The 19,776-nt window shown below is 41.5% G+C and overlaps 1 protein-coding gene across 1 annotated transcript in view; it reads right to left on the bottom strand.

The window, feature by feature from the left end:
* Nucleotides 1-13,322: 13,322 nt before the first annotated feature.
* Nucleotides 13,323-19,776, bottom strand: part of FSTL1 (follistatin like 1) — a 47,583-nt gene continuing 41,129 nt past the window's right edge. Inside the window, exons 10-11 of the mRNA XM_057697160.1 lie at nt 18,965-19,041; nt 13,323-15,999 (exon numbers count right to left, since the gene is read on the bottom strand). Of these exons, the coding sequence (XP_057553143.1) occupies nt 15,955-15,999; nt 18,965-19,041 (122 nt within the window). The 3' untranslated portion in view covers nt 13,323-15,954. The remainder of the gene's footprint in view (nt 16,000-18,964; nt 19,042-19,776) is intronic.

Below are 19,776 nucleotides of genomic sequence, written 5' to 3'. Positions count from 1 at the left end.
AGTCTTTATTATTCATAAAACTCACCTTCCAAATCTCTCCTCTCTCTATGCTTTTTGTACAGAATCTTCTCCTTCGTTCCTTTTGGAAAGGGGCGGGGGTAATACCTTTCCTGGGCCTTGTGGGAATCAAGCTTAAGTTATGGGAGAGAGGAGAGAAAGGCATGTAACGGAAAAGGAAATTCAGGGAATTCCCTGGTGGCACAGTGGCTAAGAATCTGCCTGCCAATGCAGGGGACAGAGGTTCGAGCCCTGGTCCCGGAAGATCCCACATGCGGCAGAGCAACTAAGCCCGTGCACCACACCTACTGAGCCTGAGCTCTAGAGCCTGCGAGCCACAACTATTGAAGCCAGCACACCTAAAGCCCGTGCTCTGCAACAAGAGAAGCCACCGCAATGAGAAGCCTGTGCACCACAACTAAGAGTAGCCCCCACTCTCTGCAACTAGAGAAAGCCCACACACAATGAAGACCCAACACAGCCAATAAATAAATAAATAAATTTATTTAAAAAAAAAAAAGAAAAGGAAATTCAGAAAATCATCCAGAAACCAGAGATTTTAATTGGCTTAAACACCAAGTTCTTTGAATTACTGGATTCAGGTGATAAAATAATTTTGATGGCGGTAAGACATATGTCTGCTTCTAAAGCCTCCACACAGAATGTCACAAAAAGAAGGCACATTAGAGAGCTTTCCCACGACAAACCTCCGAGGTGTGCACTGGAGGTTGCTGGGCTCCCACACTGGCTGGCATGACTCCTGGATGCATCACCTCTGGGTAGAGCAAGCTGGATTGAGGCTCATGCTTCAGGGAACTTCAGGGGCCTGGCCTGATCTGTACTCATATATCTACTTAAAAGTGAGAAGACATGCAGACTGTTATTAGAACTAAATAAAAAAACTTGTTAATTACTTATATGTGATCAGCAATTACATAATTAGAGAACACTAATGAAGAATGGACAGTTCACATTGATGTAATAATTTTTAAAATAAAGGGAAAGATTGTGGCAAGGTGGAATGAGCACAAGAGGGACCCAGGTTTGAATCTGGACTCTGTTCTTTGCTAATTGTGTGGTCTTACATAAGTTCCTTAAACTTTAAAAACTGTGTTCCTTATCTGTAAAATATCTTTTTCACAAAGTCATTGCGAGAATTATAAGAATGTATAATAGGTGAAAATAATTGGTGATAATGATATTTTACACTTACACAGCACTTTCTATGTGCCAAAGACTATTAAAAAAAATCATATATATTAGCTCATTAAATCCTCGAAAAAGGAAAAAAATGAGGTAGGTGCTATTGTTATGGCACTTTAAAGAGGAAACTGAGACACAGAGTGGTTAAATAATTCCCGGAAATACAAAGGACAGGGGCAGAACCAGGATATAAACTCAGGAAGTCTGGCTGTTAAACATTACATTATACTATCTCTCGGCAAGTTCTCAGTCACAATGTTATGATACAGGTCAATTAGAAAGAAGATGAAACATGAAACGAAGAATGGCATTTATGAAAGACGAAGAATATGTGAAGTTATCAACATTACTGGCTACCAGCTTTAACTATGGAGAATGGTGGAAGAATTTTGGAGCAAGCATTGTTTTGAGTTGTTACTGCTCCTTGGGAAATGACAAATTCTGCTAACTTCTGTCATTTAAAATGAGGCTAGGCACTAGAAGGATAAAGTCCCTTCTCTTTTGTAGGCAGAAATTGCCTTTCAAATATGTCTCATCTTCTTGACAATGTTATATAGGGTTCCTGGTTAAATATTTTATTCTTATCCATTAACAATCTTGTCTCTTATTTTCCTGGCAATACGTTCTTTTTACAAGCCCTAACGTTGTCGTTTCTTATCTGATCACAGCAGGTCAGTTAAGACCTGTGCTTTCCCAGGTATCTCAGTGGTTAAGAATCCGCCTGCCAATGCAGGGGACATGGGTTCGATCACTGGTCGGGGAAGATTCCACATCTGTGGAGCAAACTAAGCCATGTGCCACAACTACTGAGCCTGAGCTCTAGAGCCCTTGAGCCACAGTTACTCAGCCCACGTGCCACAACTACTGAAGCCTGTGCTCCTGGAGCCTGTGCTATGCAACAAGAGAAGCCACTGCAATGAGAAGCCCGTGCACTGCAATGAAGAGTAGCCCCCACTCTCTGCAACTAGAGAAAGCCCGTGTACAGCAACGAAGACCCAAAGCAGCAAATTAATTAATTAATTAATTTAAAAAATTAAAAAAATAATAGGGCAATGAGTTACTGTTTTTCCTCTATTAAAAGCCCCAAAATTTGAAGGCACAGTGCTTGCAAAAATTTGGGAGAAGACAAACTCAGTGTATGTATTTTTGGTGCAATTATAAGTAAATGCAAGCAATCTCTTTGAAGGACAATTGGCAGTTATAAGCAAATTTAGAACAGTACACACCCTGGGGACTTCCTAGATGGTGCAGTGGTTAAGAATCCACTTGCCAATGCAGGGGACACAGGTTTGATCCCTGCTCCAGGAAGATCCCACTTGCTGCGGAGCAACTAAGCCTGTGTGCCACAACTATTGAGCCTGTGCTCTAGAGCCCGTGAGCCACAACTATTGAGCCCATGTGCCGCAAATACTGAAGCCCATGAGCCTAGAGCCCATGCTCTGCAACAAGAGAAGCCACTGCACTGAGAAGCCTGTGCACAGCAATGAAGAGTATCCCCCACTTGCCGGAACCAGAGAAAGCCTGTGTACAGCAATGAAGACCCAACACAGCCAATAAAGAAATTAATTAATTAAAAAAATTTAAAAAAATTTAAGACGTGTACACACCCTCTAAGAGGATGAATTTTTTTCCACTGGATTTTCTTTGACACAATTTGAATTTTTCTTTTACCATGTGCATATATTAATTTTTCAATAAGAAATGTGTTAAATAATTAAAAAAAATGAACTCGAGGGTATCTAAGCTTAGACCTACTCATTCAATAGATTTGTTTTTTTACTCTCTTCTTCCCCTTATTTCAGAAATAATTTAAGAAGACTGATGGGAACTTGACATAGACACTCCAAAACTAAAGTTAATCAAAGTAATTTGTTCTAGTTTACAGAACTCATAATGTTACATTTTGATTATAGGAAACCTCCCTTCTGTATTATGCTTCTTCTAGGCTATTTTAATTCATTTTCATTTCCTAAACACATGCATACTGTAATAACAGGAAAAGTGGTTGCAGAGCATGGTAGAAGGTTGGGAGAGGCCAGCCGGTACTTAAAAGTGGTGGGGGGGGGGGGGGGGGTTGGGAGGGAGTGAATTGGGAGACTGGGATTGCCATATATACACTCTAATAAGAAAAAAAAATCAAATTGTACACTTTGAATATATGCAGTTTATTGTATGTCAACTGTATCTCAATAAAAGTTCTTAAAAAATAAAATAAAATCCTAGGCTGGGGAACCCCCCCCCAAATAAAATAAAAAATAAAAAATAAATAAAATAAAAGTGGTTGTGAACAAGGTACCCTTCAAATTGGGTTTAAGAATTCTGAGAATGGAGAAAGGCTTTTGTGCCCAGGAGCCCCACAGGGTCCTGCTTGATATCAGTCTCCAAGCTTGGCAAGCAGATTCCCAGGCTTATTGTCTCAAGAACCAGTGATCACTCTGCAAGAATGGAAGCAGCAGATGTTGAGCACGAGGCTGAGTATCTATGAAGACCAAGGCACTCCCTGGAAGATGCATCAGGAATACATCAAAAGATGCAATAAATCCCACAGAAAACTGGCTGAATGCTAGCAGAAGACTTTGGACACCAGAAAGAACTGCAAAGATCCTGACATAATTGGGTAGGATGGAGGGGAAAAAAAAGAGAGAAAGAGGAGAAGAAGAAAGGAAAGGGCTGGCTCCTACACCCTGGGGCAGGGGGAGCTGAAACAGAGGAGAAATTGCCAAATTTGAGGAAACCTCCCTTATCTGACAGGGAAACCCCCTCTGCAATGGGGAATCTGATTGGGTCAGAAGGGAGGCCTTTGGGACGGTCCAAAGAGGGTGAAGTGGCCGATCTATGGCAGACGGGAAAGAGTGAGAAACACACGGAAGGTCCGTACCACAGCCCTGCATGTCCCAGACTGAGACATAGGTTCACAGCAGTACAGGGGATCTGGGAGCTGGAATGTGGGAACCGGAGAACTGGTTCAGGGTGAGAAACATTGTTGGCTGTGGGGAAATGGACTGAAGGGACAGGAGGGGAGAAATCCACAGTGGGGACTGCCTACCACAGAAAGCTGGGTGGCCATGGTGGCGGGGTGCTACTGCTGACTCACAGGCAGTCGGCAGGGAGCCATGGCTGTAGCCTCTCTTTCGGCACCTGTGACTAACAAAGGGAGGCCCCCTCTGGGCCTGGATGTTGTAGTTGACAAGCCATAGAAAAAGTCCCCTGAGGGGGCTGGCCTGGTGTGCCTGCTGCTGAGAGCCAGGAGTCCACAGAGTGGGCCATCTCTGGAGACATTCTGCTTACACCCGAGCCTGTTGGCTTCCCTGTGCAATTGGCACTGCCACCGCTGCCAGGGCTCCTGTAATGCAGGCAGGGCACTACTGCTGACTCACACAGGGGAAGGAGCCACTATTTGTACCCTCTCTCTCCCCACACATCGGCACCTACAGACGAACAATAGAGGAAGCTCTGCTGGTCACAGAGTAGTACAAAAAGCCCCCAAGGGCTGCCCCTCAGGCACCTGGCGCCAGGCACCAGTAAAGAACCACACTAAGGCTAGATTTCCTATACCCATGCTGCAAGCATCCCAGCACATTCAGCATCATCCCCAGGGCTCCAGTGATCCAAGCAGGGCACTACTGTTGAGTCACATGCAGGGAGAGGAGCCACTATCAAATCCTCTCTCTCCCCACACATCTGCATCTGCAGATGAACAATAAAGGAAACCTTCACTGAGGCAGATGCAAAGAGCTCCAAGACAGCCTCAGGACCAGACTCTGGTGGTTAGATCACATGCAGAAGCAGGGACAAAACCAAAGCTAAACGCCAGGGACTGGGGGACTAAGGAAGAGGTTCTAAAATTTTCCCACCAGATATACACACTGCAGACTAAATCGCCACAATCCGCTAGTAGACCCTATGTCTTTGATTTTAACGTGATTGCGCCCCTCCTACCATCTCATTGTGGCTTCTCGTTTGTCTCTGGATGTGGGGTGCCTTTTTTGGTGAGTTCCAGTGTCTTTTTGTCAATGGTTGTTCAGCAGTTAGTTGTAATTCCGGTGCTCTTGCAAGAGAGAGTGAGCACACGTCTTCTTACTCCGCCATCTTGAACCATCTCCAACCCTATGTCTTTGGAACATCTGAGTAGACAATGAATGTTCCCACAAATGAAAAAGGTCTATCTCTGGCAGCTGTGGACTTAAGGAGCAAGCACACACAGGAATTGGGCCAGATCAGAGCCTAAGTGGACCCCATAGGACCCACAGCATGTCTAGAGTCCAACCCAGAAGCAGGGGAGGGCCTCTTGGGGAGGTGAAGGTGGCCTGAGGCTCAAGGTGTGTACAAGGAGACTCATAGCTGAGACCTCAAGGAAGCAGAATTATTATTAATTCTATTGATCCGATCCATTCTGTTGTTAATTCTGGTTTTTTGTTTGTTTTGTTTTAATAAGTACAATCTTAGTCCTAAGGGATCTTCACATTTTATAACGTATTTTTTATTCTATTTTTTACTTTTATTTTTATCCTTTTTATATATTTCTATTTCTAGCTAGCTTTTCTGTAGTGCTGAGTTTATCTCCCCATCTTCTTTTCTTCTTTATCTTTAATACATTTCTATTTTTTTCTTTTTCTTTTTATATTTCCAGTCATACTACGCTCTTCTGTTGCTCTGTGTTTTATCCCTTTTTATTTTATTTTACTTCATTTTATCTTATACTTTTAATCAATATTATTGGTCTGCTCTGTTTCCTTGCTTTACTCTTCAGATGACATACTGCGTTGGTTTTCGTTATTAGGTTTTTTTTTAAATTAATTAATTTTATTTTATTTTATTTTTTATTTATTTTTATTTATTGGCTGTGTTGGGTCTTCATTGCTGCACATGGGCTTTCTCTAGTTGCTGTGAGTGGGGGCTACTCTTCATTGTGGTGTGCATGCTCCTCATTGTAGTGGCTTTTGTTGTGGAGCATGGGCTCTAGGCATGTGGGCTTTAATAGTTGTGGCATGTGGGCTCAACAGTTGTGGCTCATGGGCTCTAGAGCACAGGCTCAATAGTTGTGGTGCACGGGCTTTGTTGCTCCGTGGCATGTGGAATCTTCCCAGAGCAGGGCTCAAACCCATGTCCCCTGCATTGGCAGGCAGATTCTTAACCACTGTGCCACCTAGGAAGTCCTAGGTTTTGTCTTTATCTTAGTTCCAATTATAATTGTTTGATTTCGTATTGGGATCTTCAGTCTATCTGGTTGCTCTCTGTTATATTTGCTCCTTGTTTCTATTTGGTCCCTGTTATATTTGGTCCTCATTTCCACAATTCCTCTGTTTTTTGTTTTTTTTTTTAAACCATACTTGTTAGTTTGTTTTGTTTCTTTGCAACAGTCTTTTGTTGGCACACTGCTTAGGCTGTGGGTTTTTTTTTTTTTTTTTCTTTTTGGTTTTGAATTTTTGTTGGTTTTCTCTTTAATTGTCTGTTTGCATTCCGGGGTTCTTCTGTCAGGTTGTTCTAGTGTTTTATGTTCTATTGGGTTGTTTTTGTTTTTCTTGTGTGTGTACGTGTTTCCTTGATTCAGTATTTGTGTGTTTGATCTAACCTTCTACAATTAGTCTGGGGCTTGGGTACTCTTTTTTAATCCCCTTTATTGCCAGAATGAGCAACCTCTGGAGTCTGGATTCCTCTATCAAAAGTCAAGTCAGAGGCTCTGGAGGGAGCACTGAGTCCAGGACATTGGACCAATAGAAAGTCCACAGCCACAGGGAAGATTAATCACAGAGAACTCTCATGGAGGCCTCTATCAGAGTCTAAGATCCACTACACCTGACTGCCTACAACTGCCGGCGCTGGATACCTCACACCCAACTACAAACAAGACAGGAACACAAACCCATCTGTCAGCACACAGACTACCTAAGCCATATTAAGCTCACAGATACCCTAAAACACACGACCTGACATGGCCCTGCTCATCAGAGGAAAAAGACTCAGATCAACACATCAGAAAGCAGGCATCAGACACTTCCGTTAGGAAGCCTACTCAAGACACTGGACCAACACCACCACAGGGGGCAGAGAACAGAAAAAAGAGGAATTACTACTAGGCAGCATAGGGAAATGAGACAGCAAATACTATACATTAGACAAAATGAAAAAACAAAGAAACACCTTGCAGGCAAAGGAGCAAGATAAAAACCCACAAGAGCAAATAAATGAAGAGGAAATAGGCAAACTGCCTGAAAAAGAATTCAGAGAGTAATGACAGTAAAGATGATCCAAAATCTCGAAAACAAAATAGAAAAAATACAAGAAACATTTAATAAGGACCTAGAAGAACTAAAGAGCAAACAAACAGTAATGAACAACACAATAACTAAAATTAAAAATACTCTAGATGGTATAAACAGCAGAATAACTAAGGCAGAAGAACAAGTAAGTGAGCTGGAAAACAGAATGGTGGAAATAAATGCCACAGAGCAGGAAAAAAAGAATAAAAAGAATGGAAGACAGTCTCAGAGACCTCGGGGACACCATTAAGCATACCAACATTTGAATCATAGGCATCCCAGAAGAAGACAAAAAAAAAAAAAAAAAAAAAGAAAAGAAAGGGTCTGAGAAAATATTTGAAGAGGTTATAGTGGAAAACTTCCCCAACATGGGAAAGGAAATAATCAATCAAGTCTAAGAAGCCAGAGAGTCCCATACAGAATAAACCCAAGGAGAAATACACTGAGGCACATATTAATCAAACTAACGAAAATTAAACACAAAGAAAAAATATTAAAAGCAGCAAGAGAAAAGCAACAAATAACATATAAGAAAACACCTGTAAGGATAACAGCTGATCTTTCTGCAGAAACTCTGCAGGCCATAAGGGAGTGGCAAGATATACTGAAAGTCTTGAAAGAGAAAAACCTACAGCTAAGAATACCCTACCCAGCAAAAATCTCATTCATATTCAACGGAGAAATCAACAGCTTTACAGACAAGCAAAAGTTCAGAGAATTCAGTATTACTAAACCAGCCTTACAACAATTGCTCAAGGAACTTCTCTAGGCAGGAAACACAAGAGAAGGAAAAGACTGTAAAAACAAACCCAAAACAATTAAGAAAATGGTGATAGGAACTAACATGTCAATGATTATCTTAAATGTAAAAGGATTAAATGCTCCAACCAAAAGACACAATCTGGCTGAATGCAAGATCCTTAAATATGCTGTCTACAAGAAACCCACTTCAGACCTAGGGACACATACAGACTGAAAGTAAGGGGATGGAAAAAGATACTCTATGCAAATGGAAGTCAAAAGAAAGCTGGAGCAGCAATACTCATATCAGACAAATTAGACTTTAAAGTAAAGACTATTATAAGAGACAAGGAAGGACACTACATAATGATCAAGGGATCCATCCAAGAAGACATAGAACAATTGTAAATATCTATGCACCCACCATAGGAGCACCTCAATACATAAGGCAAATGCTAACAGCCATAAAAGGGGACATCGACAGGAACACAATAATAGTAGGAAACTTTAACACCCCACTTACATCAATGGACAGATCATCCAAACAGAAAATCAATAAGGAAACACAGGCTTTAAATGACACATTAGACCATTGCGACTTAATTGATATTTATAGGACAGTCCATCGAAAAACTACAGAATACACTTTCTTCTCAAGTGCACATGGAACATTCTCCAGGACAGATCACATCTTGGGTCACAAATCAAGCCTTGGAAAATTCAAGAAAATTGAAATCATATCAAGCATCTTCTCCGACCACAATGCCATGAGACTAGATATCAATTACAGGAAAAAAACTGTAAAAAATACAAACACATGGAGGCTAAACAATATGCTATTCAGAAATCACTGAAAAAAAAAGAGGAAATAAAAAAATACCTAGAAAGAAATGACGATGAAAACACAACAACCCAAAACCTATGGGATGCAGCAAAAGCAATCCTAAGAGGGAAATTTAAAGCAATACAATCGTACCTCAAGAAACAAGAAAAATCTTGAAAAAACAACCTAAGCTTGCACCTAAAACAATTAGAGAAAGAAGAAGAAGAAGAACAACAACAACAACAAAAAAAACACAAAGTGAGCAGAAGGAAAGAAATCATAAAGATCAGATCAGAAATAAATGAAAAAGAAAGGAAGGAAACAATAGCAAAGATCAATAACACTAAAAGCTCATTCTTTGAGAAGATAAACAAAATTGATAAACCATTAGCCAGACTCATCAGGAAAAAGGGAGAAGACGCAAATCAACAGAATTAGAAATGAAAAAGGAGAAGTAACAACGGACACCACAGAAATACAAAAGATCATGAGAGACTACTACAAGCAACTATATGCCAATAAATTGGATAACCTAGAAGAAATGGATACATTCTTAGAAAAATACAATCTTCCAAGACAGAACCAGGAAGAAATAGAAAATATGAACAGACCAATCAGAAGCACTGAAATTGAGGCTGTGATTAAAAATCTCCCAACAAACAAAAGTCCATGGCCAGATGGATTCACAGGTGAATTCTATCAAACATTTAGAGAAAAGCTAACACTTATACTTCTCAAACTTCCAAAATATAGCAGAAGGAGGAACACTCCCAAACTCACTCTACGAGGCTACCATCACCCTGACACTAGAACTGAAGATGTCACAAAAAAAGAAAATTACAGGCCAATATCACTGATGAATATAGATGCAAAAATCCTCAACAAAATACTAGCTAACAGAATCCAACAGCACATTAAAAAGATCATACACCATGATCAAGTGGGGTTTATCCCTGGGATGCAAGGATTCTTCAATATATGCAAATCAATCAATGTGATACATCATATTAACAAACTGAAGGATAAAAACCATATGATCATCTCAATAGATGCAGAAAAAGCTTTTGACAAAATTCAACATCCATTTATGATAAAAAAAAAAAACGCTCCAGAAAGTGGGCATAGAAGGAAATTACCTCAACATAATAAAAGCTATATATGACAAAGCAACAGCCAACATCGTTCTAAATGGGGAAAAATGAAAACATTCCCTCTAAGAACAGGAACAAGACAAGGGTGCCCACTCTTACCACTATTATTCAACATAGTTTTGGAAGTTTTAGCCACAGCAATCAGAGAAGAAAATGAAATAAAATAAATCCAAATTGGAAAAGAAGAGGTAAAATAGTCACTCTTTGCAGATGACGTGATATTATGCATAGAAAACCCTAAAGATGCTACCCGAAAACTGCTAGCACTAATTGATGAATTTAGTAAAGTAGCAGGATACAAAATTAATGCGCAGAAATCTCTTGCATTCCTATACACTAACAACGAAAGAGCAGGAAGAGAAATTAAGGAAACACTCCCATTTACCATTGCAACAAAAAGAATAAAATACCTAGGAACAAACCTGCCTAAGGAGGTAAAAGACCTGTATGCAGAAAACTATAAGACACTGATGAAAGAAATCAAAGACGATAGAAACAGATGGAGGGACATACCATGTTTATGGATTGGAAGAATCAACATAGTGAAAATGACTGTACTACCCAAAGCAACTTACAGATTCAATGCAATCCCTATCAAATTACCAATGGCATTTTTCACAGAACTTGAAAAAGAAATTTTACAGTTTGTATGGAAATGCAAAAGACCCCGAATAGCCAAAGCAATCTTGAGAAGGAAAGACAGAGCTGGAGGAATCAGCCTTCCTGACTTCAAACTATACTACAAGGCCATAGTGATCAAGACACTATGGTACTGGCACAAAAACAGAAATATAGGTCAATGGAACAGAATAGAGAACCCAGAGATAAACCCATGCACATATGGGCACCTTATCTTTGACAAAGGAGGCAAGAATATACAATGGAGAAAAGACAGCCTCTTCAATAAGTGGTGCTGGGAAATTTGGACAGCAACATGCAAAAGACTGAAATTAGAACACTTCCTAACACCATACACAAAAATAAACTCAAAATGGATTAAAGAGCTAAATGTAAGGCCAGACACTATAAAAGTCCCAGAGAAAAACATAGGCAGAACACTCTATGATATACATCAAAGCAAGATCCTTTTTGACCCACCTCCTAGAAGAATGGAAATAAGATAAAAAATAAACAAATGGGACCTAATGAAACTTAAAAGCTTTTGCACAGCAAAAGAAACCATAAACAAGACAAGAAGACAACCCTGAGAATGGGAAAAAATATTTCCCAATGAAGCAATGGACAAAGGATTAATCTCCAAAATATACAAGCAGCTCATGCAGCTCAATATCAAAAAAGCAAATAACCCAATCCAAAAATGGGCAGAAGACCTAAATAGACATTTCTCCAAAGAAGACATACAGATGGCCAACAAACACATGAAAAGATGCTCAACATCACTAATCATTAGAGAAATGCAAGTCAAAGCCACAATGAGGTATCACTTCACACCGGTCAGAATGGCCATCATCAAAAAATATAGAGAAAATAAATGCTGGAGAGGGTGCAGAGAAAAGGGAACCCTCCTGCACTGTTGGTGGGAATGTAAGTTGGTACAGCCACTATGGAAAACAGTATGAAGGTTCCTTCAAAAACTAAAATAGAACTACCATATGACCCAGCGATCCCACTACTGGGCATATACCCAGAGAAAACCATAATCCAAAAAGAAACATGTACCACAATGTTCATTGCAGCACTATTTACAATAGCCAGAACATGGAAGCAACCTAAATGCCTACCAATAGATGAATGGATAAAGAAGAAGTGGCACATATATACAATGGACTATCACTCAGCCATAAAAAGGAATGAAATGGAGCTATATGTAATGAGGTGGATAGACCTAGAGTCTGTCATACAGATGAAGTAAGCCAGAAAGAGAAAAACAAATATCGTATGCTAACTCATATATATATAGAATCTAAAAAAATGGTCCTGATGAACCCATTGACAGGGCAAGAATAAAGATGCAGATGTAGAGAATGGACTTGAGGACATGGCGGTGGGTGGGGGTGGGGGGCCCAAGGGGAAGCTTCAATGAAGTGAGAGTAGCATTGACACAGATACACTACCAAATGTAAAATAGATAGCTAGTGGGAAGCTGCTGCATAACACAGGGAGATCAACACGATGATGGGTGATGACAGAGGGCTGGGATAGGGAGGGTGGGAAGGAGTCGTGAGAGGGAGGGGACATGGGAATATATGTGTAAATACAGCTGATTCACTTTGTTGTACAGCAAAAACTGGCACAACAGTGTAAAGCAATTATATTCCAATAAAGAGCTCAAGAAAAAAAAAAAGAATTCTGAGAATGAAAGTTTAAAGAATCAAATTGTGATTAATGAGATCAGTAATTTGTAGCAATAACACAAGAAGAGATGATATTTTAATATCTTATTAGCATTTGAGTAATACCCCAAATCCAATTAAGTGACCTGGCTATAATTTTAGAGAAGTGAGACTGCTACACATTGTGACTAAAATTAAGAAAGCTTAAACCTCATCAAGGGTAATGAGCTCTCTTGGAAGAAAGAATTATTAGTGGTGGGGAGTACATGATACCTGTAAGAAGCAGTTGGACAAGGAGATGGAGAACAAGTATTGGTCACGTGTCTTCAAGATAGAGCAAAACAGAGGGTCTTAACCAGCCAACATTCAGTCCACTTGGAAATATTTAACCCTATGGGATACATGTGTATCGGGTAAACAGCCACTAAGGTTATTCAACCAGATCTTCGCATACTCCCTGTGCCACCTTCCCAGGTGTGTTTGGCTTCTCATACAGGTTTACCTGCAGCCAGCCTCACCTGATGCCATTCAGTCTCATAAGATCCACGGCGGTTTTCGGAGTCACTTAGTTTAACCTATTCCCAATACGGGAATGTTCCCTGACTTCTCATCACTTCCTAACCAGACCCACAATTGGTGATTCTTTCACATAAACTTGTGGCGATTTTTAAAAATAAACTATCAGTCCTTGAGTAAACCTTCCCCCCTGCAGCTGCCGTCCCAAGATTAGGAAAAACTTTTCAGGCCTCTTTTAAGCCTCCTGAAACTCAAATCCACTTTTATGAGGTAAACGGTTAATGTTTTCACAACTTTATTTGGCCTTAATTGGCAGGAAGGAAAACAATACACGTACTATTTTTATTTCTTTATTTATTAATAGTATCCAAAAAAAAAAAAAAAGAATTAGGAGTTACAAAAACAAGTTAAATGCAATATGGAAGCCTACTAAATACAAATACATTTCACAAATACACAGGCAACAGAAACCTGTCCAAATTGCTTCTTGATATTTGACTATTTAAAAACATAAGTGTAAAGGAAAGACATTCAGACTGGTCCACATGGGCTTATTAGCAGGTTGGAGGAGCCCTGCTTTCCAAAAACAGTGATGGAGTCCAGAGTCATGGCATATGAGAAGGTTTCCATGGACACTGAATCTTAACAGATGCTGTAATATGTTTATAAAAATCATACACACACACAGAAAGTCCAAGGAAGCTTGCAGTCTAAGCCCTGTGCTTTTAGAGCTGGAGGAACTGAACCCGATTTAATCCTGTTTATTTGCTCTATGCAAAGCTCCATGCAAGACTCCCCCAAACTAGGCTATTTAGCAGCTTTCCGTGAATGATTGTCAGATCATGTGATTCTATGGTGCAGACAGAAGCTTCCCTACTTACAGGAGGAATGCAGATTTGCTCTTGGGAATTCAATGTTGCAGGGTAGGGTCGTCTTGAATGGCAACCACTGACTTATATGTAACTGGAGAGGAGACACTCTGCCTTCTCGTTTTAAACAGACTGGTACTCCTGCCCTCTCTTCCATAGTGTCCAAGGGCTGGCAAAACTTGATCAAGACGTGTGTTGGGAGTCCTCCAAGGCACTTTGACAGGGAGGTGCACTTCAGACAGCATAAGTTGGGTTGGAAGAGAGCTTTTAAGTGGGATGATTTACAAAAGCTCAGAATTCTAAACAAGGTGGAATGTTCTCCTTTCAAAGGAGAAAAAGGAAACCTGTTTAGAAGGAATTCCATTTTCAGCACAACTTTCTCCGAATTGCTTGTGCGATATGGCCTACATTATTTCCCTCTAGTGGTCTGTAATCTGCTTTCTGAAAATGAGATCCTATGTCAAATTTTTAATTTTGTTATTCCAAATGCATCTTAAACATGGTATTGACTGGTGTTAATTATCGCAGAGGCCAAAAGACACAGAACTGACTTCTCCCCAATCACAGTTTTAAAGATTTGATTTCCATTTTTCCCCCCTCTTGAAATGTGAAACCCTCTTTTATTCTCATCTCTAAAGGGAAAGCCATTTCTGTTCCCAAGAAGGTTAAAGATGAAATGCAAAAGTGAAGACAAAGTGAAGTGGTTCTCTTTTCCACTCTCTTCCTGGGCAGGCTCTACCCGAGGGCTCTACATCACAGCACAACCTGTGGGGCCATTCAGACCGAGGTCAAATTTGGTCATCTTATTTTTGGCCGTCTGACTCTTACATAACAACAAGGTTTCATTTATCCTAAGGAGAAGGAGGAAAATCATACTGTCTCCTTCCCGGCCAAGTATCAGAACCACAGAATTTACAGTTTCTCAAATCAAAAGTTTAATGCATTCCTGCTTGCTCACTGAGGAAACTGAGGCCCAGAAATAGGAAGAGACCGGGACAGAGTCACTTTCCTAGTTAGCGGAGGATCAATGAGCATAGTGATAGGCTGCAGCATCTCAGCCTTGCTTAGCTGCACTTGTCTCCATCCTTTGGAATACTGATTTGCATGGATCTATCAGAATAAATGAAAACAAATCAGCTTTTTGGATCTTAAAAGCTTTGTATGGAGACAATTCTTCTCCTGGCTTCTGTCTGGGGCACTCCCTGCTCCTCTGGCAGACTGTTGACCCACTGGAAGCCGGGGGGGCAGACTCTGGGTTGCATCTAGTATGTGGCAGGGTTGGGGGAGTCCAGGTGACAGCAGTCCCTGCACAAGGAAGAAACCCTAAACCCTCCCGCCTCTGAAATGGTAGGACTAATGAAAAATAATTACAAAAGCTTAATTTCTAGTCAAGAAAATAAAATATTAAACAACAACAATAACATCATGATAATAACTGAAGAATGAAATCAACTTGCCAAAAAAAGTTTACAGAAAAATAGCACCTTTGGTAAAAAGTATTTTAAAAATTTGGTTAGGTCTCTAAGGGGCTCAAAGTCTACAAGCATCTGCATCATTTGGGCACACCCTCCCAGACACTGGGCAACGAGCAGGATGGCCGTGTATCTAGAGCCAGTGGTTGGGGCCATGAGGAGAAGCACAGATGCTAGACGATGACAGCAGGCAGGGCTGGAAGCAGAAAGCAGTCTTCTCCACTGAGGTTCCCAAATCCCAGCTCTGGGGACAGCCTGCTAAGCTCTCTCTCATTGCCTGCACCCCCCGCAGCATGTTCACAGCTGCAGCAGACTCAGAAGTGTTCCAGATGTGGGTCCACTCCTCTCCCAACCCTGATGCAGTCTCCTTACTTGCCTCCAGCCCCTGAGCACCATTTACAGTTTCTCTTAAAGCACTCCTCGAAACGAAGGCGATGGCCCTTCCCCTCCTAGCCAGCCACCCCCGTTTCCTTTATTGCAAAACAAATAGACAAAATAAAACTCGTCGCTATTACAAGCAAATACTGGTGATTTGGCGATTGTAGCAGACACGTGCGTATACTGGACTCAGCGCTGAAGTCGACGAGAAGGTGCCAGGCTCCGGACACCATTCCCAGATGCCGCCTCATTAGATCTCTTTGGTGCTCACTCTCTTGGTCTTTTCAGCTGTTTCCTTTGAGAAGCAAGAGAAAATTAGCACTATGAAAATATTTAAAAAATTACTGGCATTTATCTAGTTTTTAAGACTTTCCATAGCATTGATAGATACATGCTGATGCTGAACTTTAGTTCTGTTCATTTGCCTAGCTCGTCTGTGGATGAGGAACAACTTTAGGGCAAGGATCATGTCATACTCGTGGCATGGCTGCATAGGGACTGTTGCTAACTTAAGAGCTGACCCCATGTATATTCCTATGAAACAATCAGGTCAGACATTATTATGGTCATTTTAAAAATGAAGAAAAGGATCCTAAGTGGAAGTGCTACAAAATGTTCTGAATCCTAGTTCGGAGAAGCGTTAAGAGCAACAGGCTCTAGAGGCAGACTGTCTGAGCCTGAATCACGGCCGTGTGACTTTCTGGGGGAATCTGGGTGTATTATGAAACCTTCTGTGCCTCAATGTCTTCGACTACAAAATGAGGATAATAAAGTACTACCTCATATAACAGTGGCACATTTCTCCAAAGAAGACATTCTTACTTACGGCCAAAAAGCACATGAGAAGATGCTCAACGTCACCAGTCATTAGAGAAACGCAAATCAAAACTACGAGAAGTCGTTTCACACCTACTAGGATGGCTAATGAAAAATAATGACAATGACAGATGTTGGTGAGTTTGTGGAGAAAGTGGAATACTGCTGCTGAGGATGTGAAATGGTACAGTCACTTTGGAAAACAGTCTGGAAGTTTTTCAAAAGATGAGACACAAAGTTACCACATGATCCAGCAAATCCCACTCCAAGAGAACTGAAAACACGTGTCCACACAGAAACTTATACAAGAATGTTCACAGCAGTATTGTTCCTCATAGCCCCAAAGTAGAAACAACCTAAATATACATCAACTGATGAATGGATATATAAAATGTGGTATATTCACACCACGAAACGTTATTTAGCCATAAAAAGGAATGAAGTCCTGATTCATGCTACAACAAGGACAAACCTTGAAAACATTACACTAAATGAAAAAAGTCAGATGGAAAATGCCATCCATATATCATATGATTCCCTTTGTATGTGTCTGTAATAGGCAAATCTATAGAAATAGAAAGTAGATTAGTGGCTGCCAGGGGCTGGAGGAGGAGAGAATGTAACTGACTTCTAATGGGTGTGGGGTTTCTTTTTGGGATGATGAAAATGTTCTGGAATTAGACAGTGGTGATGGCTCACAATCTGGTGAATATATTAAAAACGATTGCATTGCATACTTTAAAAGGGTGAGTTTTATGGTATGTGAATTACATCTCAATAAAAAAATTAAAGAGGGAATGAAAAACAACAGTGTCTGGCATCCGTAGACACTGTCGGGGCCCCATCCACAGCCCCTGCCTGATGTCCCGGCACCCTGGCCTCGCTGCGCGTCGCCAGCACCTGCATCTCCTTGCCCGAGGCTTTCCCCGGCTGCTGGAGCCTGCTCTGCCCACACATGCTGACAGGCCAGACATGCCAGGGAGTTCATGTTTGCTGGTAGCTGCTCTCAGCCAATGGCTGATGGGAGTTCATGTAGGCATCGCTCGGCTCCCTCCCCCCCGTGCGCAGTAACTGTTCCCGGAGATCTGCAACAGGACAAAGCTCCACTTGCCTCCCGTGGAAATAAGCCTGGATACACACTCTTTATTGGTTCCTTCCCTTCCTGGGCTCACTTCCCAACGCCCCTTCTGGTGTTTCCTGGGACTGCCTCCCAAATAAACTATTTGTACTTGAGTCCTTGCCTTGGTGTCTGCTTCCGAGACCACTCATAAAACAGAGACACTAAAAAACGTTAGCTATTCGAATTCACTCCCCACCGTCTACTCTGATCATTTCTCCACCCTAGATGAAAGGAATTCCTATTAAGTTCTTTTTGCTTTTAAGGGTTTATACTCATCTGAAGGCTCAATGCTGCTGAAATACGGAAAAACAAAGGGCAAGGAGCTTCTGCATTTGTTTAAAAACCCAACATGAGGTTTCTACATTATCAGGGACAATAAGGACGATGCAAACGAAAAACCCGTCCAGAAATATGAGCAATTATCATTAATATGAATAATTCTTGATTTTCAGGTCAAACATTTCATCTCAACAGTTCTTGTGACCATTATATTCCTCTAAAACTTATATGTCAGAGAGAAGGTTTATAAGTTTCTGGCATCACCAGACCCAGTTTACAGACAGATGATTCAAGGAGCAACATCCTTTGTTAAAACTACAGGGAAACCAGTGGAAAGACAGGCCCAGGAGTCACCAGCATATCTATGTTTTCTCTCTAGGCCTTAGCAAAACATGTCAGTGGATCACTATTCTGCTAAGAGCCTTTTCCCCAAGAAGGCCTTCGACTTAATGACATAGAACCTGAAGAAAATTCTGAGTTGATATCTTCTCGTCTCTAAGAAGCAGAATCTCTTCTGGGTTCCCAGGCTATGTTCTAGCCAGCTTGGCATTTAACTTTCAATCCTTTCTGCTGTGGTCCAAATCCACTAATTTCATGCTCATTGAGAGCCAACTACACACCAGGCCCTATGCTGAATGCAGGGCTACCATGGCGAGCAAGGCACAGAGCCTGCCCTTAGGGGATCACAGCCTTTGGGTCTGGACACCGGTCAGGACAAGAAACAGGAAGCTTCTTTAGACTATGCTCATCTGCAAACCACTTCCAACTCATTTGCAAACCACCACCCAGTTGATTCTAACTTATAAAGCAATTTGCCACGTTGTAACCCACATCTGTTGGGGCATACTGGCCCCACAAGGACTCCGTCAGGGAACTCTCTGTACCACGGTTTGCATGATATGGTAAACAGGTATATCGTTCGGGACCTATTGTATGGAACAGAGCACCATCTCCTTGGTCACCTGGGGCATCAGGCAGTCTCTGAGTGGTAGAAGGGCCTGGTGGCAACAGGGATACCTGAACCCGCATGGAGGCTGCAACTCACCTGGTGCTTTTGGAGCTCCTGCACATATCTGGTCATCTCCCCCTCTGTCTGGGTCTGGGCCCCCTTCTGATTCTTTCCTGGAAGAAGAACCAAGGCTCAGAGCAGTGGTGGCGAAGGGAAGCCAGTTAGGGGTCCCACTAGTATCTACCTTTTAGGCTCTCAATTTCACCTCCCATTTAACTTCGGGAAGGAGAGGTGAATGACTCACATTTCTGTGTATGGAGTGTCCCAGTGCAATGGACACCTCCAATGGAACGTGCCTGGGTAGTACGTGACTGGGCCAGGGCTAAAATCCAGGCCAAGGGGAGAGGCATGGAGCTGGGGTTCTGGAAAACTTTCCTGGACGATCTCTTCGCAGAGGGGTGACAGCGGTGGTGCTGCCTCGCGCGCTGCCCCCTCCTCCCCAAACGGTCCCTGACATCTCTCTCCCAAGGCACCCTGCCCACGTCTCAACTTCCTCTTTTTTTTAGGATCACCCAATGCTGTGAACTCAAACATGCCTATGAACATGCCTCTTCTTCCTGCTGGGCATGGATGACAAGCGAGTCATTTTGTCTTCCAACCACCTAAGTCTTTGACGTATAGGATTCGCTAAGCTGTCATAAGGATTAAGTGGGTTAACATGTAAGGTGCTTAGAAGAAATGCATGTAGTTCTCACTAATATGCGTTTGCTTTCCTTATTATTATTACCGTTCTAATCTCTTACCAACATTTGATCTTGTCCTGGGTCTTAAACCTCTCTTGTTCCAAACCTCTGGAGTGACTTTCCAACATACTGCATCTGACATAAACGCTTTGCCCTCAATGCTGC

The sequence above is a fragment of the Hippopotamus amphibius genome, chromosome 10 (assembly GCF_030028045.1).
Source record: "Hippopotamus amphibius kiboko isolate mHipAmp2 chromosome 10, mHipAmp2.hap2, whole genome shotgun sequence".
Taxonomy (NCBI): Eukaryota; Metazoa; Chordata; class Mammalia; order Artiodactyla; family Hippopotamidae; genus Hippopotamus; species Hippopotamus amphibius.
This window is presented reverse-complemented; position numbering and strand designations above follow the sequence as displayed.